Raw genomic sequence first — 22,364 nt, 5'->3', positions numbered from 1 at the left:
GTTTCAGGTCTTGCCAAATAGCTTATTACCAATCAAATGGGAAATTAATCTAAACTTTTAAATAACTTTAGGGTCAATTACACTTAACATGTCCCATCTTTTTCACGAAACAGATAGCCCCACACCCCACCCACTCCTAAGATAAAACGGAAGACAAAAATTATAAGCATACAATAAATGCCTTTCCCATAACATATTCTATTCTTGGATAATATATTTTGCAAAAAATTTATTACCATAATCAAGTTTAGGGTACATAATTCAAGCTAAACACACTCTAGGAACCTCAAACAAGGAATTTCTTTCAGCTTAGCTCCTCAGCACCTGCAATTTCCCTCTCCTCAGCTGCAGCGGCCATCAAATCATCAAAGTTTTCCGACTTCCCAAGTATAATTTCAATCTAAACCAAAGGAAAATAACAATAAATACATATAAACAAAATGGAACACAAGGTTATTTCTTATATAGGGGACAGGGAAGACAAGACTCAATCACTTGTCATGGATGTGGGGTGTAAAGTTCTATGCTTCTTGAGCTGGAAGCCCTCGCAAAATGGTAGAACTCTTGTTGAAATGATCTCAGAGAACAAGATTATACTCTAATGACGTACACTAAATGAATATGAAGATGAATTTTGAAAAGAACCCAAGAATTTTTGCTAAATGGTCAAAAAGTAACTGCAAAGGAAAATAACCATATAAAGTTCATACGAAATGATAACACTATTGGTGCACTAAACTTTTAACCTCCATGTAGGAACCTTTACCAGGACAGATAGCCCAAGAATATAAACCCACACTTATTATCATGAATCAGACCAATCAAGTAGGGCAACAATAATTGCAAAAGGATCTCTCCATGCAAAACTCCAACATTTCATTAACATATACATTCAGTCATTCTTTTTAACAGACCTAAGCTAGACATATTTCAAGATAAGATTCAAAACAAATTTAATAGAAATAAAACTTCAAATACCTTGGCTTTCTGGACTGGTCTCCCTCTAGAATCATCCTTTATGTCAACAGTCGACGTCATGATTTCTGCATTGATACTCAAGAATATATAAATTGAATAATGATAGTTGCTTTACAGAAAGATATAAAAGTAGATAGAAGCCTCACTTTTCTCAACGGCCAGCCCATTGTTTTTCAGAATTTCTGCAATTGTAACAACAGTGGCAATAGCTGCAGTGGTACAATGAGAATTAATCTGCGAATTAGCATTCATACTAAAGGAATCCAAACTATAATAAAACACTGCAATATTCAATGCAACTTAGCTCCCTCAAACTATAGAATTGCCTAAGTTTCAATATTCTTAGTTAGAAGTTTGTTTCGCGGAATCACATTCATTTCCCATGTTTGATAAGTGCACACAGGAGGGGAGGTTCCCATTCCTATTGGTGTCCAAACCCCATAAAATGGGGTTTTGCATTCCCAAAAGGAGCAGGCAGGTCTCCCATCTACTGGCTTAAACTTCATAATAAATGACAATAACAACAATGACCCTATTTATGCCTTCTAAAAACTATCTCCCCTCCCAACGTTGCCAAATAATTAAATGGAGCTTGCTGTCATGGGTTTCTATAAACCCATGGAACAGTAATGGGTATGGAATTCTTGGAATCCCATTCTGCAAAGCAGACGGTACCTTAGAGCAACCCCTCTACTTGTTAACTTTGCACTTGTCCATTTGTCCCTTCCAACTACCAATTAGAACAATTTTACTACAAGCCTTTGTTTTCCTATTAAAAGTTTTTTTCTCTATCTATGAGTATATATTGAAATAGTAAGGACGTATTTACTTGAAAATTGTAATAATCATCATATTAAACATGAGCAAGGAAACCTAAGCAATGACCAAACTGGACCAACAAACAAGAGAACTTCTTCATCCTAGCCCACTGGAACATGCATGCAAGAGTCTACACTCTAGAAATTGTGAAACACGTCAAGATTTTATTCAAATTCTCACTACTAGAAACAGAGTTATTATGACATAATGGCTCTTGGCAAACTTTCTCTTTCCAAGGCTAAACAAATGTAACATCCACACTATAGATCCCAGCTTTAATTCACCATGACCAACAGACATCAAACAACAGGAATGTTAGCTTGTGCATAGAAACCACAACAGGAATGTTAACTTGTTTAATAATATAGATGAACCCAAAGAACACCCACACAAATGACCTAACATTATGTTTCATTAGTTATCCAGAACTTAGTTAGGAACGTCAACAGTTCCGTGATTTTGGCGTCATGTCAAAGAACATATTAATAAGGCACACACTAGCACATGCATACCCACAGAGATCCACACACACGCACACACAGTCGTAAGTTTTAGAGCTTAATGAGATGGAAACAGCTCAATGATTTCATACCCATTCCTAAAGCAGAGAGCTCCACCTCATTATACTGTTGCATATACCTCTGCAAAACAATCAATTGACAGAAACATGATGAATACAAATAATAAAAGAACTGATAAGAACAAATTATTAATCCCAAAACACTTAAAGAAGAAACAAAAACTGCTTCGTTTATGTCAACCAAAAACATTCTATTTCCAGGTAAAGATTAATTTTGCAAGTTAACCAACAAACTCAAATTTCAGCAGACGCCAGGCATTATAAAAAAGAAAGAAGAGAATACCCAGAACCAATTTAGGCATACAAGCATATCTACACATGTATGCGTATGTAAATATCCGTATAAAGACAGAGAATTAAGAACAGGGTTGGGAGAAAGGTTTACCTTGGCAAGATTAACATAGAAGAAGAGGGGCTTTTTGGTATTCGAGACCTGAATTCGGTTCTTCTTGTGTGAATCTGCGATGATGATGTTGTTCACACCCTCAGTAATCTCCTCCATTGCAGTGAGCCAATTAAGTGAACAGCTTCCAAAACCCTAACCCTAAATCCCCTTTTTATCAGTCTCTCGGTTTTTCTCTCTTTCTAAAATTGATTTCTCATATATATATGGGCCTAAGGTACCAAAAAGTGGTTCGGTCCGAAACGATAAGGATACAAGCATTACAGCAAATCGGTACCCACGGTACAATACTTCAAAGCACACGTAAGTTTTTTTTTTTTTTTGGGTGTCATTCTGGGCAGTGCAAAATTTCAATCTCGATTCTCACTAAACTTTAAAAAACTAAAACCTTGAAATATATACAAAAAAAGAGTTCATTTTGTCATAATATTATAGGAGTTTTGTTTATACTCTTCTCTTATTTAATTTCTTTGGGTAAATTGGAAGTCCTCACCTATTTGAAATTTTTTGAAGTGATCGTCTTGCTTTAACACAAAAAATTATAAAACGTGTATTTATTTATTAACTCTATATTTTTAGATTTATGAAATATTAACAATGTCGGTCACTCATACACTGTGACTGGACATATAAAAAATTATCATATGTAAATTTAAAAGAGGTTCTTATTTTTTCCATAAAAGAGTTCTTATTTATTTGTTGCTATGAAAGAGTTTCTTATCCTTAACATTCAAGTTGTAGAAGCATAAACCATAAATCTACAACCATAATGATAAAGCGACAACTTGGAACTGGCAACAAAAATTGCATATAAAAAATTAAATACCAATCATCTAAATATTGTATCACAAATCAGGCCACAAAAAACTTGCATCACAAATTTAAAAGGATAAAAGTAAAAGTAAAATTATTCACAACACACCTTAAATTTGTTACTAAGATTTGTGTGTTTAATTGCAAAGGATCCACTAGTGTAGTGGTTTTGAGTAATTACTCCCTCAGTCAAGGTCTTAGGTTCGAGTATTAGTGTTCGTGTAGTATATGTGAATTTAGTATACTATTGCCTATCTCAATAGGAAAGGTCATCAAAAATAAATTATGTGTTTAATTATAAAAGCAAAAACCGCATTACACAACTCCTAAGTCATAAAACATTAATTAGCCTAGTGTTTAACCATGTCTGTCAAGATTATGTACATTAATTATTAAGATTTTCTTTCAACTGTTCAATTAAACTTTGAAAATTATTTATGAATAATATATAATATGTTTGGGGGAATTGGTTATGTGTAACTCTTATTTCATTTAACTTCTTGTTTATAATGTGTGAAATAATTAATGCAATTACTGAAGTAACGACATTTCAACCATCGAAGTTTGGGTCATTCTTAACTTGTTCACTTCCTGTTTGGCCTTGGCTCCTGGTGTCGTTGGATCCTTCGAGAGAGAGGGTCGCTTTACGGGCCTGATGGCCATTCCCTATCTCGGTTGGGCTTTGGATGACTTAGGGTTTGGATTTTCAGTGTCTGGATGGAGTCCAACCACTTCCTCAAGTGGTCTGGGCCTAAGTTATTTTTGGGCTCTCATGAGTAGGCCCCATTGACATGTTGGGTACCAACACATTCAACTCTCCGTAATTTATTGTGTTTATCAATAATATTCCATCTTTTTTCGCAAAAAATTAAAAAACAAAAAAAGAGGTAGAGGAAATAAATAAGAACATGACAGCCCAAACTGAGAGCATTACCCAAGTGGGCAAACTGGTCTGCAACAAAATTCTTTTCCTTGGTAAAATAGGTCATAGAGTAAGCCCAGTCACGGCAAATAATCAACTCATGAGACATTCTATAGTAAGGGCCTTATATATGGCCCTTAGATGAGGTCTTATATCTTAATCGTAGAATCATTCTAACCAAATTGATCTAACGGTTAACCAATTTAATTCAACGATTAAAAAATATTACATCACTTAAAGGTCATATAAAACCCTGACTATAAAATTCTTGATCAACTCCTTATACTACTTCATAAGACTGAAAAGAGGGTGGCTCTCTTGAGTCTTGAAGCCTTCATCCCAAGAAATAGTTAGCCCTTAAAACAGACCCTCAAAGCCCACAGACATAAAAAGAAAGAACCTTTTGAGAGCTTTCGTTTGTGAAAATCATACTGCCAAGCAACCACAGAGCAAGCAAAACAGCTTTCTGTTTATTTTATTTTTTATTCCTCTCTCTTTCTGGTTTAATATATTTATTCTGGCAAGAAGTCTACCAGCTAGCTGGTTTGCACCTGAGAAAGAACTAATTAATATTTTTCTAATATTTGCATGCGCATGCTGCACTTGGTGCGTTATTAATGTATAAGCTGTAGAACAGTGGTGCTGGTTGACAAGGATTAGCAAGCAAAAGCTGAGGGCTTTATCGTGCATGCCAAAGCAAAGTCACTTCCAGTCCCAGCATGTGTACGAATTTACCAACTCTGATTTAAATTTTATAAACTTTACAAGCTTTAGGACAACGTTATCATAATTCATAAAGTTCGTTGCCTGTGACCAGTTTGCACTGCTCCACTGGAGTATGTTTTTGGACATGTTGCCAAGTCTTAAATAAACTATCATACCTACTTACAAAAATAATATAACTTTATCAAGTATTGAGAAAAATTCGGTGACTTCATTAAATAATCAAAGAAGTATATTAAAGTACTTGTTAATGTATACTTAGATAAAGTACGTATTCGTAGGTTAAGCTAGTTGGTTAGGACAGTGAGCTCGTTCCTTTGCACCCAAGTTCGAGTACTATTTCAATAAAGTACTAGAATAAATATAAGTACCACTATAAAGTTAACTTTGCATCTAGATTTTAAAAACTAATCAGCTAAAATTTTCTTATATATAAATTAAAGTAGCAAGAATCGTTAAGATATATTAACTCAAAAGGATAAAAGTGAATCTTGTACGAATACAAGATTAGTGGGTGGTGAGTACCGATAAATGGTTCGTTAAATTGGACTTGGATTGAGACTCTCTCTTTTAATGTTGTCTTAGTCCGACATGGCATGATATGTCTCCTCCTTTCATATAGTGATTGAAATAAAATTTATTTGATCAATCATTCAAATATACGATCCTACCTGTTTGGTGCCTAATATTGAAAGAGAAAATAAAAGTAGAGTTGAATGACGTTTCATGTTGGGCGGATTAGGAAGGATTAGTTATAAGTTGTTGTTATTCTATTATTTTGTGAGAATTAGATGGGATAAGTTTTTTTCATGAGTTATCTATCTTCTATCTTCAACTAGATTTTTTTAAAAAAAATTCATTTTTTCCTTAAACATGCTTTAAATATATAAAATATCCAATCCAATGTCACGAAACATGATCATCCGATAGTGTGATCGAGAACACTTTCATATATTTTAATTGGAATTCTATACCAGAGAAAAATCGGAGCCTCGAAGCGGATACCTACCTTACTTGAATATTCCCGGAAGTGGTCTTCCCTATGTAATTAAAAACTCATAGTCAACACTACAAAATTTTACATCATGCCAAAACCAGCTGAAGGGTACTTGAAATCAATTAAAAAATGTGTCCTCAGTATTTTAGTGTCTCCAATCACTAAAACACCATACATGTTTGTTTTTTCCTCTCTGGTTTTGTTTTTTTCACATACATTTGACATGCTAACTGGATAAGCTCACTCATATTAAACCCACTCAACAACATTAATATATGAATCACAAAAGTGTCACCGCAAGGATTCCAAAACACCATCTGCGCCCTACCAAAATTTAAAACAATTAAAACCCACAACAGAAGTATAAAATAAACGTGAAATGCATGCAGATCATTTTCTTTATGCTTTAATTTCTGTTTAATTAATTTGGGGGCTTTACTATTTAAGCAACCCATTGTTGTCGCATAAAGTCGGTGATATTATTTTATGCAGAGGCAAGTAGGCCACATGCACTTTATGTGTGCTCGCGTGGTGATGTCAGAGACAGAGAAAAGGGAGGGGGGGCGGCTGCAGTTGTCTCTACTGTAAAATTTTAGTGGAGTTTTAGTAGAAGAAGGTGATTGATCCAATTACGATCCTTTTCAGAAAAGAAGAATGAGTAGAGATTCATGTTGCGTAAGCAAATGAGATTTGAGGAAAATTGGCACATATATATTAAATATATGCCGACAGAACCATAATCTTCAACATGACATTTGAGGAAATTTGTTGGCGTGAATCAACTATTTCTATTACGAATAGATTTTGTAATTAATGTATTTTATTGTAATTACTTAATTTGAGTAAAATTAGAAGATTTTGCTTTCTTCTTTTTTTTTCTTTTTTTTAGAATCATGTTTCAATTAACAAGGAGAGATATCAGAGGTAAGTTGAGAGATTGATCTATTTGTCACTTATACGCCCTAATATTGTCTATGTGGTAACTGTTGCTAGTCAATTCATGCATTCACAAAGTGAGGATTATATGGCTAATGTGATGTGTATTATGAGTTACTTAACATATGCTCGTGGAAGGGATTTATTATCACTTGGATTTAGAAGGTTACATTGATGCAGATTATATAGGAAACATTACATATAAGCGTTCTACATCAGGTTACTTCACCTTTGTCGGTGGTAACCTAGTTACGTGGCATAAGAAGAAACAAAATGTTGTAGAGTGTGAGTACATAGGGATTGCCCAGGGGATTTGTGATATACTATGGGTAAGGAGGTTACTTACTGAAATTGGGTTTAAATAGAGAACTAGTACAAAACTCCACTATGATAGCAATGTGCATTTGATATAGCTAACAATCAGGTGCAACATGATCGGACTAAACATGTAAATGTTTATCACCATTTCATTAAGGAGAAGATGAAGCATAAGTTAATTGTTATACCATTTTTGTCTTGTTCAGAGCAGCTTGCAGATATATGTTGACCCATGTCATGTCAAAGTGACGATTCGAAGACTCACTTGACAAGTTGGGTATTACTGATATTGTATATATTTCCTATTTGTATCCTCTCTGTATATAAATATATATATCCCTCCGTTAGAGAAAAATAAACATATCAATTTATCCCTAATTACTTTAGAGTTGGTATCCTATTTCCTATTCCAATACAAGTGATACTATGGAGAGTGAACTTAATTGCAGAGTAAATTTTCTTAACCACTTGACTTGAGTTATAACTCCCTTATCTCCTCTTTACACTTCAGTTAAACATAATTACAGATCATATTAGGGTCATGAGACATTATTTAGGGATATATATAATTAATTTTCCATCCAGTTGAGGTATTTTCCACTTGCGTCATTTGAAACAGCAGGATCCAACCTGACCTCCTGTGATGCATGCATGTTCCCTCAACATGTTGCCAGCTGACTCAAAAATCTTATCAACTATTTTACAGTTCATGTTGATTATGTTTTTGTCACTTCTTCTTGCTACACCTACATATAGTCTACACTTTTTTTCTACAAAAGGATGGCCGACTTGACAGTCACTTAAAAACCTGGAATAAAATCGAGTAATTTTGATTTGAAACCATCATGTTCCATTGAAAATTCAACAAAAACAACTATGCATAATGGATGCCTTGTCAACCGAACCTAATTGGGAGTTAACCTCGTGATCAAGTTTTGTATTATGCGAGAAAATCATGCCAATTGGTAGCAATTTTTTTTTTAATTAAACAAATATACATGAACCATAATATGGTTTTTATACTAGTCATAGTAGGTGGAGAGTGATATATAGGTTTGGTTTATACACAAGAAATCGTAATTTTAAGTTTTAGTTTATAAGATAGACCGATAAGTTTTGCTCTTTCTCAAAACAAATGGAATTTTGATACTTGTCAATTTCAGCCAAGCTTTGCTCTTAAAATTCAAGTTCATCTCAAACCTTACTCGAAATAATGTCTATACCAAAAATGGCTCGGTTCTTGCTTAGTTTCTTTTTTAATTTTAACTTGGTTTGATTGTACCAATAAAGTTTATCATCAATTAGAGATGCAAGTGTTAATTTTTTATCAATTAAGTTTATAAAAGATTTATTATTTATTATGCAATATCCAGTTGTTTCCTACCTCCCTTGTTGTCTACTTTCAATTCTCTTCTAATTTTGGAGCTCTGTGGCCAAGGACACAGAAAAGTCACATGGACCATTCGTAGGAAATTTGAAATAAAAACACCATCAAGTTCCAACTTTTGTGATCAACTTGAAAACCTAGTTGGTGGTCAAAATGTTGACACTTCATATCCACAGTACAAAATGGAAATGTTAACACAACAACGTATGCGAGTTAGAGACTCTGTTCATGCTCAACTTGTGAATCTAAATCCGTGGGTGGAGTTCCAGTCGCATCCAAATGAATGTGACATGTTTACAAGTTAGCAAAGAGAGTTTCGATTGGCCTTCCAATTTTCGTCAATTAATCATCCCATTTTTCTCGAGCCAGAAAAAAACTTAATTTGGTTGAATTTATTTATGTCGTCCAATTAATGAGTGAATATCATATTAGATTCCTGTTACGCGGCATATTGCCACCCCTGTTACTCATGTATTTTTCTATTCTGACCCGAAATAGATATAAAAAATTAAAGAGTTTAGGATAACTTTTTGTAAATCACACAACCTCTTTTAATGAGGTTAAATTAAGAGCATCTTCAACAGCATCTTCAATAGCTTTGAAATGCTAAAATAAGTGAGCCGTATTCTCAAAACCCTCTCTTACAGCCTTATCAAACTCAGTCATAACCTCTTTATATTATAGGAAATTCAGTTATAACTTGAACATCCACACATTAATTCATATTATAAGAAATTTAGTTATTACGAGAGCACAAGATACTATTAATTGGGCAATTCGTAATAACAAACTAATCTTTGATTTAGTGATATTTATTTCAACTTCAATGAAAGATGTGTTAAATTCGCCTATCATTATTGAGGAAGAAAGAAAGTTGACTGTTCAATTCACATGTTTTTAATTTAAACAAGAAACCCACTAATTTTATAAAAAAGATAAACTTGTACTAAAGCCAAATAAATAAATAAAAGTTAAATAAAAAATATAATGTGGCAGACCAACAGAGACCAACATCCCCCAACAAGATCAATTTTGTCATTTATCTATGAATGATCCGATTCGTTTCAACTTTTTTTCCCACTTTAGAAATTGACAACCCAAATGAAGACTCCAGAAAGAAACCCCTTTCAATTTTCCACTGAGAAGTGGGACCAGCACAAAAGCTCCAAACCCAATAATATATTTCACCAAGAGCAAGAATAATAATAATAAAATATTGGGCTGCTTACGTGCCCGGGACCCATATATTTGTTGTTTCTATAGTGCTCGTGATCCCAGTCATCAGCAACGTGGAATCTACGTGTTAGAGTCATGGCTATCCGACACGTTGCATGGATGGACACGTGGCAGCCATGAAGCTCCGTCAACTTCCTTATATAATGAGAGGTCCCCTTTTCTTCCGGTGACAACCTCAACTTCCTCAAAGAATTTCTAGATTTTTCGTCTCTCCATTTTGGTTGTCTTTTTGATTCGTTTTCTGATCGTAGTTTGAAGCCATATTTTTTTAATCATCATCATCTTCAACACCATGAAGGAAACCATGGGAAACCCTCTTCATCTGAAATCTTTGAACCACATCTCACTCATCTGCCGATCGGTTGAGCAATCCATTGATTTTTACCAGAATGTTCTTGGGTTTGTCCCAATCAGGAGGCCTGGATCTTTTAATTTTGATGGTGCATGGTAAGTTTCACTCGTAATAATGAACTCGGGTTTATGGGAATTCTTTTTTTAAACCCAATAAATTATTATTTTTGGTTTAAATCTTTATGAGGTTTTGATGATGAATGCAAGTTTATTTTGTGTGTTGTAGGCTATTTGGATATGGGATTGGAATTCATCTTTTGCAATCGGAGGACCCGGAGAGCATGCCCAAGAAAACTGAGATTAATCCCAAGGATAATCATATTTCTTTCCAGGTAATTATGTTTTTTAAATTAAAAAAATCCATATAGATAGGTTTGAATTCTTCTGGGATTTAAATTTCCTTGTTTTGGAGTACGACTTGATAATCTTTGTATTTGGAGCTTATCTTAAATTCATATTGTTTGCTTCTAATGTTTTCTAACCTTGGTTTCTTCACTTCTTCGTTTTTCAATGATTTCCTTTTCAATGGCCAAAAATAATATTAATTAAATTAAATATATGTTTCTAAATTCTTTTGGGTCCTAATAAAGAGAAAGTTTTCGATGAAACGTGAATATCACTATTTTGTTACTCCAGATCAATAAAGTTGTCGACAACATTTTCACGTAGCATAGTATTATTAATCGAGAATAACAAAATAGCGCTATCACGTTGCAACTAATGAGGACAAAAATACAAGTAAATAACGTAGACGAAGACAATAAGGCTGGCTCCAGCTGATAATTAACATCTGCAATTTTAACTTATTACCTAATGTGCCACTTTCAATCTGATCAATTATTATTAGGTTCTTATTTGACAACGCATGCCTAACATGCCAAAGAGTCAATATTATACGACTATTACTCAACTCCCTCGTTTGGGAAAGATAAACAAACAAATCAACCTAAGATTTGTCTTGGATTTGATAGATACGATGAGAGAAAGAAGATAAGAAAAATGAGATCATTGATTTGCTTTCCTGTGTATTATTGCAACTTATTTTTAATTTGTCATGCCTTAGTGTGAGAGCATGGGGGCTGTGGAGAAGAAACTCAAGGAGATGGAGCTCAAGTACAAGCGAGCCATGGTGGAGGAAGGTGGCATCCACGTTGATCAATTGTTCTTCCACGACCCGGATGGCTTCATGATCGAAATATGCGACTGCGACAACCTCCCAGTGATCCCTATCGCCGGGGAGATAGCCCGGTCATGCTCCCTCGTAAACCGGCCTATGTTGCAGCAGAAGCAGCAGCAGCAGCTAAGATTGTTGCAGCAATAGATGTTTGTGTCAATAAGATTCATGAGAGGAAGAGGAAGGAAGAAACTACTACTACTACTACTACTACTACTAAGTCGATTTGTGCTCTACGTGTCATTATTATGTGGCTTTTGTAATAACACTTTAATTAATGTTGAGAAATGAAAATCTTCATCCAAATTGAAGGTGGTTGTTTTTGGCTCTCAAGTGTGGGAATCTTCTGAGCTGGCCTGCATGTATTTTGTGTTGAGTTGAGTTGGAGATGGAGAGATTTGGGTTGCTTTGAAGAGAATACTTCAATTATATTTTTATGGTGATGGCATCATCAGGTGTTGTGTTCTGAGAGGTAGGACTTGGTTCCTGTCCTTTTTAGCAATATAATATAGTAATATTTTATTGAGCTGTCGTACTTGGTTTGATTATATATATATATATATATATATATATTTTCATATTCAACTTTGCAGTACTCTGTTTCTGAATTCGGCCCTACCACAACTCATTTGTTTAGAAGAAGTTCAATCAAGTTGATTCTACAAATCATTAATTTTTTTTTTTTAATAAAGAGTGATAGTATTTTATTAATAAGAGGAACGGAAATAAGTACAAAGTTATTAAATATGGATAAGTTTTTTTGAATGACCAAACGAAATAAGAAGTTGAATTGATCCGAAGAGAATCATTCACAATCTGTAAATTGATTAAAATCCTTAATTTAGCAACCAAAAGCACGCATATTCAAATCTACAATACAAATCCGTTGGCAGAAATGGAATATTCATATTGTAAGTCGAAAACAAGAAGGAAATAAAACTAACAAACGATAACAAACTCCTAAAGAGTTCCTGAAAATTATTATACAAACAAATTAAGAAGTAGGATCATCGCTCCACATTCTTCCGGGTAACCCGAAAAGAGCCATAATGCCATACAGCTAGACTCATCGTGTTGCATTGGTTAAACTCGAACACAACGCAACCCGACATCTTCCTGTCATTGCAACTCCAAACTCAAATTGAAGGCTGACAACTGAATTCAAATCCTTGTGTGCGTGGGCCAAAAGACGACAACTATCACAGCTTCTTACAGTTTGTTTCACACCACAAAATAAAATAACAAAGTAAAATAAAGTAAAAAAAGAGGAGATGAAAAGAGGATGAGAGGAGAGGAAGGCCGCCGAGGGGTCAGCTGGAGTTCTCTTTTCTTAGGATTTTGTGAGGGAGGTTTTTTCTCCCAACTTTGTGATTTTTTATTTATTATTTTCTATAAGAAAATATATAATAAAAAAACAATGATAAAAAGGTACTAAAGGGACACGACCTACTTTACTCACTCACTCCACTCATTCACATCTTTTCATCTTTCACGAAGATAAAAAGGGAGAATACTTGTTCTTTTCAATCCACCAAATCAATCGGCGCTCGTAAATTACCTTTCACTTAACTTTATTGTTCTTTTCAGATCAAGCTGAAAATGCAGTCGCATGATGGATACCGACTGGCCTTTATGAGAGAGCAATGCTTCAAGTGACCACGAAGTATGCCCAATAATTTGTGAGTCCACTTAAATTATAACATTTTAAATTCTAGAGGGTGAACTTTAAATTTACTTAATATTTTATAATTTATGTGAAGTTAAAACACACACCAATATTGGTGTGCCACGTGTACTAGCATCATCACACACCGTAATTTTTCCTATCCAACAAACCACTCAAAGGATCTACAATGTGTAAATCTAAACTTGTAGTTTTTCATATTTAATATCTGTTTTGTTAATTTTATTATTGGATAAAGTTGTAGTCAAAAAGTTGTAGGGGTGGATGTGAGCTGTAATTGAGTGGGAATAACAAAACAGCACTACTTCTAATACCCGTTAATCAGCACTACTTCTCACAAGATAACAGTCAAAATTTGCATCTTTACCTTAAATGAGAAGTAAGAAAATAAAAAACAGAGAGATCAGGTGTTTGTTTTTAGGGAACAGGGGCCTAAGAATAGTTAAAATTCAGCTATCATGTTTGGTTTGCAAACTAATTTTGTCGGCCGGACTGACAAAGGTATTGTGGCTATTCAATAGATATGATTGAAGAAACAAAACCATATCTAGATTAAATTCGAAATGAAAGATATGTGATTCGTATCTTATACTCTTTGGAATATTACGTATTCGAGCTTCTATATTTAACATCAATGTATTTATTTAGATCAACACAACTATCTAAAGAAAATCTTTAAAAGATAAGATTGCAAGCCAATTAGCTACCTAGCTAATGATTTCTTACATCATCAAGATCTGTGTGAGATGTAGGAATATGATCATGATGATAAATGACTTCACTATGTGTGTATTTGATGTATGAGGTACACCATAACATTGGTGTACTGGTCTGATAAGATGTAGAACGTATCATAAGAGTTGTAAACCATCAATAGGAGATGTTTCTTATCATGAAAGGATAAAGACTACATAAGTTACAGCTTCCTAGAGAGGATATGATCAATGTTTACAAAAGAGGATACACGTCGTGGTGACAACAGATGTATAGATTTCTCATGTTTACTTGTAAGGAATGGGAGAAGACGAGAATTCATGAATTGGAGAACTTAAGAATAAGTGAATAAGAAATTGGAATCAGATCAACTACTCTCCCTAGTTGATTTGGTTTTCTTGGGTGTAAGTAAATGCAAGAAAAGTAAGAAATTAGAATCATTTCAATACCCATGTGTTAATAAACATAGAAAAAAAAAGAAAAAAGAATTTGAATGATTCTGATATCCATTACTCAAACATGCCAATAGTATGCATTCTTTCCTTTGACACGATCACATATATGGAGATAAACAATCTAACCACATTCAGAAATTGATCTTATATTTGTCCCTATGCAAAGTTACAAAAGCCAACACATTGGGAGAAACTAGTTTTCATTTCAAGATCTAAATTTCTATGCATCTGAATTAGGATAATGCTATCCATATATCCAGCGTAGGGTGCCATAAGTCAACATGCATGTGCTGGTTTTATTTTTTTGGGTACATGCATGTGCCGTTTTGTCTTTTTTGGTTAGTCCCAAAAAATTTGGGCTCTCATTTGTCCAAGGACACAAGACATGAAATGAAATGAAATTTCTGACTATGAGAAAGATTAGCCTTGATCAGTTGGTTTTGCCTTTAATTAGAGGTTTGGTTAAGACAATTAATCTGACAAACTCTCCATAACCCCACTATTACCACCTAGAAGCACTTTTAAGTTTTAATGCCTGACATTTGCGAGAAGCGCGATTTTAATTTTTCCAAAAGCAATCCCAAACATTGTTTCATATGCTTATCCCTCTAAACCTTCATATCCAGTGGGAACAAGCGAGTGATCAAGCAACAAGAACAAATAAATAAACAATCTCATATATAATTTAATACGTGCATAACATTATGACAATATAGTGCAAGTAAATAATGGAGGAAGAGTACATCATTTAGAGGCCCCTCGCAAGCATTTGCTCATAATTCTCAATCGACTCAAGCCTTTGGATCAAAAGCTGCTTCCTGAACTTCTTGATGAACGCCTCTGCGCTTTCGTTGATGTCTTCAGTTGACTTCCTCTCTAGCTTATTCTTTGGTGCTTCCTCCTTGCCATTTTCCATAGCATGAGACCTTGAAGCTCCAACTTTTTCCACTCTAAAGCTTTTGGCTTCGTCTTTCTCGTCGACAATTACCGGAGACTGGTATGGATGAGGAGAAGACATGGTGCTCTTCTTCATGGTTGTTGCTTCTCTTCAGTTTTCTCCAATCCAAGAACAATTCACAAAAGATGAGCTTTCTGAGCTCCTTTGCTTCCATATTTATATGGGAAAAAGAGTGCTGTAGTTTATTATATTCTTCTTTTCTTCTATTTTTTTAGCAAGATGCTAATTAATAAAAGATCCTCTTCTAAGTTAAAGTTACCCAAAAGAATACAAAAAGGATAATGTCAATTATTTCTCCATGATCAGTTTAGGATTTCAAGCTTCTGACTTTCTAGTTTGGTCAAGGAAATACAACTAAGAAGTTTATACTGATATTGAAAGCGGTAGTTGGTTTGCTTTCAATAAAATTTGGCAGCTATTCTCTTGTGTCATTGAATTTTCAAAAGGGGTTTGGCTTAATCATATAGATGCGAAAATTGACCATCTTCCCTGTAAAGATTTGATGTATATATTTATTTTGTAGTTATTAAGCTACACGCATGTGAGTGGACCTTTGAAATAATTTGCGGCTTAAGACAAGGGTTGTTAAGGCCGAAAGATGCCTTATTATTAGGCGCCAGAATTGTTGAATCAAGAAATTATGTAATACCTTGGGATGCAATTATGTGTTTGTTTCTCCTCTCCTTTCTTTCTGTATTATTGGATCAAGTAGAAAGAAGAGGAAGAAGCTTCGTGACTCATGACTTGTTGTAATAAAGAATAGTATGGCATCTGTACCTAACTCTGCCCATCCATGGAGGTACGCAGGATGCACACGTTGTATGTAATAATAATAATAAAATTGCCAACCGGTTTAGCTCAGTGAAAAAAGACCTTAACTTGCAAGTTAGTAGTTTTAAGTTCGAATTCCCATAACACTTTGGCAGTGTGTACGTAAGAAAACACAAACCTTCTTCCATCAAAATAAAAAAATGAAATTTAAGAAGTACATTGCACATGCCTGCGATTAATTGAGAAGGTAGGTATGGCAGGTTGGCATCCATATAATATGGGTGACCTAAATAAACCTTAGGGATGGCAAAGGAGTGGGTTTGGATAAGAGGGAAGTGACAAGAGAACACATTTTTGCTTTAAAAAGGCCAAAGGGGAACAAATAAGAACAAAGCCAAAGGAAGAAGAAACAAAAGCATTATTACGCTGGTGGACCAAACAAACACAGAGAAAAAGATAGGATATGAGGATTTAGTCGATTTGGTTTGGATAAAGGCATTTGACCAATTCTTTTTTCAGGAAGATAAGATAGAAAAATTCTTAGGGAGACTTTAGAAAAGCCCAAAGGAGAGAGAAAAATTTTAAAAGAAGCCGAAATGGACAAAATTGCCCTTATTTATTTTTTGATTTCCTAAGGAATCATTTACATTTGCATGTCTTTGGTTTGAAAGTTGAGAGGTTTTTCTGTCTTTTTTGAAAAAGCTTTGGCTTTTTCCAAAAGTGAAAGTTTTTTTATGGGTAAAACCTAAATTTACTAAATTCTTAACCGGAGCATCTTATCTAACAAATACTTTGAGGTGAATTTCAAAACTTGGGTTTGATTTAGAAGAATAAGCACATTTCAATGACTTCATTCAAAACAAAATGCATGAAGAGATACTAACACAAGACCTTATCTAGCACGTTACATATGTACGACCATCAAATGTCGGAATTGATCACTGTTATGTCAATGGTGTCTCACGGTGCTATGTCAAAATAAATTATGCAATTTTTGAGCTCATCACCATATATTTTTGTTCTCTGATTACACTCATGCACATGTACATTATGCCAAGTATACATTATTCCAAGTCCATTTGGTGATCAGTTTGGTTCTATCATTTTCCTTTGTAAGTTATTTTTTTTTTTTTGAGAAATTCTATGATTGCATTCATAATTCAGCCAAAAAAGCCACTAGCCACAAAGGGCCAATACAAACTAGCCACAAAAGGGCCATTACAATAACGGAGCGGTCTAATATCAAAATTAAGAAAATCAGGTATGTCTCCACCAACGATCAGGCAAGATCGAAGAAACTCTGGCATAGGCATCCCAATTAAGATTGCAAACTTAGAATAATAAAAAAGAGATAAAGCTTGAAAAAACCAAGCCATAACAATACAAATAAAACTCTCACCAAGGAGAGATGAAAAGCTCTCACAAAGGAGAGATGAAAAACTCTCACAAAAGGAGAGGTGAAAACTACACAGAGAACCCAAAGAGTCTCTGCAACTTATTCCAAACATAAAGAAATTGCAAAAAAGATGGTGGTGGAGATCTGACGCCGAAATGCAGATGAAGATCCGACGCTGAGCCGCAGCCGCCAATAATGGTTGGATGCAAATCATAATAAAACTAAGACAAATAGGGAAAACCCTTTGTCTTTGAAAATGGGGGAAGAGGTGAAAGGAGGAAGAAAGGAAGAGAAGAGAGGAGAGGGGGGAAGAATAATGGCTTCTTCCCCCCTCAAGGTGGAAAAGGCTCTAAGAGTGTTTTTTTGGGAGAAAGGGGGCTAGGGTTTTTTGGGAGGGGGGAAGATAGCATCAAGTTGACCCCTTTGTAAGTTATTAAGAAAATCTTATGTATTTTCTTACATATATAAAAGGGAAGTTCATATCCCTTTTTTTTTTTGGTCAGAAAGATAATTCCATTAAAAGAGTAAAAGAACACAATGGCAGTTACACAAAGGTAGGCTCAAAACAATAAGCCCAGCAAAGCAACACACATAGCCCATAGGCCCACCCAAAAACCAGGCATAAACGCCAACAAGAATTCTATAGTGAGGCCCTTATATATTATTCTTAGGTGAGACCTTGTCTCTTAACCGTTTGAACAAATTAGTTAGCTGTTAAATCAAATTGGTTAACCTGATCTAATAATTAAGAGATAGAACCTCACCTAAAGGTCATATATAAGGCCCTCACTATAGAATGATTCGCCAACAAGAATTCTATAATGAGAGTCTTATATATGGCCACCTAAAGTATAGGTTTTGTCAAATCCTAGCCCAAGCACACCAGATGTAAGGACAGGGCCAACAACACTATGGCCAATATTGAGGGCGGGACACTGCCACCACACAATAAGACTCACAAATTTGACACCATGACCCAAATTCTCCCCAAAACATAGATACACAACATCATAAGGACAATCACTCGAGGTTCACTAGCTTTATCGAACTCGAACCCGTCAATGCATCATAGAGTACACAGTAACCCGAACTCGCATATATTTAAAGAGTATAGCCGTGCGAATAGGCAAGACAAGTATAAGTTATCTTTGTTTTTTTTTTTTTTGCCAAATATAAATTATCTTTGTTTGCAAGGTTTAAAATAACGTTTACTTTAATAAATTTTTAGTAACATCCTAAAGCCCAAAGAACCAAACACCAAGAAACCAAAAGGTAGGTGGTGCAAGCATCACAAACACTATGAGGATGGAGATGATATATCAATTTTTACATTTACAATAGTCATAAGAAGCCTTGAAATATATATATATATATATATATATATATATATGATTAACTCCCCAATTTCGCGAACGTGAGTAACTATTTGTGATAAAAAGCCTTGAAAAACAGAAGCAGAAAAGAATATGCTTGGTGTGAACACCACTTTCGTTGTCGTTAAGTGCCAGAACGACGACGACATGCATTCTGTCGTTTGATTTAAGCAGCGGACGACACCATCTCCTTCACAACATCCTTAAACCCTGTCCTGCAAATCCAGACTACGGCTATGGAAACCATATACCGATTCTCACTTCGTCTCGCCCCGATATCTCTCCCCGAAAAATGCCTCCAACCCAGAACAATCACCCCGATATTTTGGAAAACCCGAATACACTTTTCGAACCCCGGACCTCTAAACCCGGAACCGGCCTTTAACACACATTTCCCGACCCGGAAAAGCTACAGCTCAGGCTCTTCTCCAGTTGCCAAAGCGGGTTGGCTTCTGGGTCTGGGAGAGAAGAAGAAAAGCACGAGCTTGCCCGATATAGTGAAAGCGGGTGACCCGGTTTTGCACGAACCGGCCCGAGATGTTGAGCCAGGGGATATTGGGTCGGAGAGGATCCAGAAGATAATTGATGATATGGTGAAGGTGATGAGGAAGGCTCCTGGGGTCGGTCTTGCTGCTCCGCAAATTGGAATTCCCTTGAGGGTCAGTTTTGGGGTTTTCAGTTTAGTTTTTTCACCTTAATGGCTCAATTTTTGATAGTTCTTTCTCTGTTTTATCATTCGTTTTTTGTTTGGCTGCTGAGAAAATACGGTGAAGGAGCAAAATTGTAGCTTTCTTTTTTCCCCTTGTGTTGGTTTCTGGGAAGGGTTAACTTTAAACAGTAGATCTTAGTTCAGTTTAAGCTACATTGCTGAATTTACTGATGTCAATATTATGTTTTTTACAAGTAACTTATTTTATTTTAGTGCAACTTATTGCTTAGCTTAATGGGCGGTTGTGACTTGTATATGGGTAATGGGTGTTGTGGATATCATGTTACAATAACATGTCTTAAATTCTTTTTGAAGATTAAAATTTGATCAGTCCCTTTAATGAAATCCTTGCATTTAACAAAACAACTTCTTAATTCAGGTAACAAAAATTTCTTTCTCATCTCTGCAGATAATAGTTTTGGAAGATACAAAGGAATATATTAGTTATGCACCCAAGGAAGAGACGGCCGCTCAAGACAGACGGCCTTTTGATCTTTTGGTATGTTAATGTGTGTGAGAGGTGAACATCCTCATAACATATTAATTCTTAGCATTGAAAAGGTTTCACTTGACCAGTACAACTTATTCTTGTTGTTTTTGAGGCAGGTGATTCTTAACCCAAAGCTTCAAAAGAAGAGCAACAGGACTGCAGTATTCTTTGAAGGATGCTTAAGGTAAGGGAAAGGGACACAACTGGTTTTTTTTTTTTTAATGGCCAGAAACGAGCTAAATCTATAATTAAGTTTGGAACATAAGTTCAATGAATCATCCCCATTGAGGATAACAGAGTCTTCCTTGATGTCCTATTCTTCCTTGAGTCCCTGGATTACAGAATTATATCTAGTTCACAAACTGATAGGAAACATGATGCTACTGCATTATCAACATTCCTCATTTTGTAAATAGTTTTCATCTCAATGGTTGAAATTTTAAAACTAGGAATTGCAAGAGACTACAAAAGACCACATCAAACGATGGGCAATATATGCGTTGTGTTATTAAGTTATTCAGTGGTTTCTTTTGGCAATCACCGTTTTCTTACCGGATCTCCACCATTGGGACATAGCAAAATGAACATAGGATCATCATTTGGTATCCTTGTTTCTTTTGTTTGTGTAGGGTGCTCAACTTACTTAAGAAATATTTGCATGTGAGTTAGACCTTGATGATGATGTCCATGAAAATTCAAATTATCTAAGGTTGGTAATTTCTTCTTTCACCGTGATGTTTTGCAGTGTTGATGGATTCAGAGCAGTGGTGGAGCGAAACCTTGATGTTGAGGTTTCAGGTTTTGATCGAAATGGCCAGCCCATCAAAATAAGTGCTTCAGGTTGGCAGGCTCGGATTTTGCAGCATGAGTGTGATCATTTGGAGGGAACTCTTTATGTGGATAAGATGGTCCCTAGAACGTTTAGAACTGTTGAAAACTTGGATTTACCTCTTGCTGAGGGGTGCCCCAAGCTTGGAGGTCGCTAGCTTATAGCTATGGCTATGGAAAGGCACTCCAGTTTACAAAATGCAAAGGTAAAGCTGTCATATGCGATACTGAGAATTTGTATGCAATTGATTCTGGTCTCTTTTGGTGCAAATGACTGTTGGAGATAAATTTATGATTTCAAAATAGATGTGAAATTTTTTGCAATCTTCTAATATATTGGAAATGGCTTACTGTTGGACATCAATTTATATATACTAGCCGCTCTGCACGCACTTCCATGCATGCGAAAGGCCTTTCTTCAATCACGCAATGCTACCAGCCATGTTCCGAAGGCCATTCATTGGTCCTTGCTTGTGAATCATCGTTTCTGTGCCATGCAGAATTGGCTCTGTTGGAAAAGAAATAAAAGAAATCAGTGTAATTATCTGAAAGTGCTTCCTGCTGATATCTGATCCTAATGTTAAATTGGATTACGCATACATGTTATCTGTGTGTGTCATATGTTAATGTTAATCATGTTACCATTCTCAGTCCAAATCAAAATTTCATTCTAGTTGTACTTGGTACTCATATGTGCATAGTGTTGTAATGCTTGATGTATAAGTCAAATGAGAGTTTATTGCTTGAAATGACAATTTTATCTGTGTACGTGATGAGCACATGAATAATATTAGGTGAAACTTTCAATTTCAATTGAGACTGATAATGGTAAAATTTCGTCACCTCATTTAACATATGACCCACACCGCAAGAATGAGTTGTGGAACTTGGATTATGGGCATAAATCTATATTCTAAAAAGTTTAGAACACTTAATCTAGATAAGGGGATTTGGTACTAATTTCTTAGAGAAATAATTTTGCATATGCTAGTCAAAATCTATGCCATTAAGAAATAAATATCGGTCACCATGTAATGTGCACTAATAAGGAGACCACTGGTCTTAGAATCCCCATAACACCTTGATAATGTGTAAGTGTGAGAAACACCCTCTCTCTTATAGTTTAGATTATCGCTTGTATTATAAACAAAAAATGAAAAAACAAATCAAAGCAAGAATCTCACTAACTAGGGCAACCCCTCGTACAGCAGAGGCCTCAGGGGAATTGAGAAGTGCAACACCAACGATGAGGCCCATGAAAAGAGCAATCTTTGCAAAGTTCATCTCCTATGATGGCAAAACAAACTAATTAGCTAAGAAGCACTATTTTGAAAAGCTCTTACTACAAG

At 35.2% G+C, this 22,364-nt stretch overlaps 4 protein-coding genes across 5 annotated transcripts; 2 read left to right on the top strand and 2 right to left on the bottom strand.

The window, feature by feature from the left end:
* On the bottom strand, positions 26-2,984 carry LOC18781792 (uncharacterized protein At2g34160). Its single transcript, XM_007215084.2, has 5 exons — positions 2,763-2,984; positions 2,390-2,438; positions 1,125-1,187; positions 979-1,043; positions 26-400 (listed from the first exon to the last, which is right to left on the bottom strand). The coding sequence occupies exons 1-5, from the start codon at positions 2,877-2,879 to the stop codon at positions 305-307; spliced, it is 390 nt and encodes a 129-aa protein (XP_007215146.1). The 5' UTR covers positions 2,880-2,984; the 3' UTR covers positions 26-304.
* LOC18783124 (metallothiol transferase FosB) lies at positions 10,284-12,164 on the top strand. The gene is made up of 3 exons (XM_007215010.2): positions 10,284-10,559; positions 10,690-10,795; positions 11,527-12,164. Exons 1-3 carry the CDS (start codon positions 10,405-10,407, stop codon positions 11,782-11,784), a joined length of 519 nt encoding a protein of 172 aa, XP_007215072.1. The 5' UTR covers positions 10,284-10,404; the 3' UTR covers positions 11,785-12,164.
* LOC18784010 lies at positions 15,144-15,612 on the bottom strand. The gene has a single exon (XM_007216415.2). The coding sequence runs from the start codon at positions 15,521-15,523 to the stop codon at positions 15,239-15,241; it is 285 nt and encodes a 94-aa protein (XP_007216477.1). The 5' UTR covers positions 15,524-15,612; the 3' UTR covers positions 15,144-15,238.
* On the top strand, positions 19,065-21,783 carry LOC18782679 (peptide deformylase 1A, chloroplastic/mitochondrial). 2 transcript variants are annotated; one of them, XM_020560977.1, is made up of 5 exons: positions 19,102-19,647; positions 20,107-20,196; positions 20,304-20,371; positions 20,933-21,221; positions 21,394-21,783. In XM_020560977.1, the coding sequence occupies exons 1-4, from the start codon at positions 19,225-19,227 to the stop codon at positions 21,171-21,173; spliced, it is 822 nt and encodes a 273-aa protein (XP_020416566.1). In that variant the 5' UTR covers positions 19,102-19,224; the 3' UTR covers positions 21,174-21,221; positions 21,394-21,783. The 2 variants fall into 2 exon arrangements, with proteins under 2 accessions (XP_007217377.2, XP_020416566.1); XM_007217315.2 differs by having other exon boundaries at positions 19,065-19,647; positions 20,933-21,688.

The sequence above is a fragment of the Prunus persica genome, chromosome G3, assembly GCF_000346465.2.
Source record: "Prunus persica cultivar Lovell chromosome G3, Prunus_persica_NCBIv2, whole genome shotgun sequence".
NCBI classification, from domain to species: Eukaryota; Viridiplantae; Streptophyta; class Magnoliopsida; order Rosales; family Rosaceae; genus Prunus; species Prunus persica.
Note: the sequence above shows the minus strand (reverse complement) of the source record. Positions and strands in the feature narration are given on the sequence as shown.

Bases quoted from the DNA above. Each gene is read 5' to 3' on its own strand.
- LOC18781792 (XM_007215084.2), bottom strand. From the start codon at position 2,879: ATGGAGGAGATTACTGAGGGTGTGAACAACATCATCATCGCAGATTCA. The intron at 1,188-2,389 runs GTATGAAATCAT...GTACCACTGCAG, and splicing joins GCTCTCTGCTTTAGGAATGG to CTATTGCCACTGTTGTTACA. The intron at 1,044-1,124 runs GTGAGGCTTCTA...GTATCAATGCAG, and splicing joins TGGGCTGGCCGTTGAGAAAA to AAATCATGACGTCGACTGTT.
- LOC18783124 (XM_007215010.2), top strand. From the start codon at position 10,405: ATGAAGGAAACCATGGGAAACCCTCTTCATCTGAAATCTTTGAACCAC. The intron at 10,560-10,689 runs GTAAGTTTCACT...TGTGTGTTGTAG, and splicing joins TTTAATTTTGATGGTGCATG to GCTATTTGGATATGGGATTG. The intron at 10,796-11,526 runs GTAATTATGTTT...GTCATGCCTTAG, and splicing joins ATAATCATATTTCTTTCCAG to TGTGAGAGCATGGGGGCTGT.
- LOC18784010 (XM_007216415.2), bottom strand. From the start codon at position 15,523: ATGAAGAAGAGCACCATGTCTTCTCCTCATCCATACCAGTCTCCGGTA.
- LOC18782679 (XM_020560977.1), top strand. From the start codon at position 19,225: ATGGAAACCATATACCGATTCTCACTTCGTCTCGCCCCGATATCTCTC. The intron at 20,197-20,303 runs GTATGTTAATGT...TTTTTGAGGCAG, and splicing joins GACGGCCTTTTGATCTTTTG to GTGATTCTTAACCCAAAGCT. The intron at 20,372-20,932 runs GTAAGGGAAAGG...GATGTTTTGCAG, and splicing joins TTCTTTGAAGGATGCTTAAG to TGTTGATGGATTCAGAGCAG.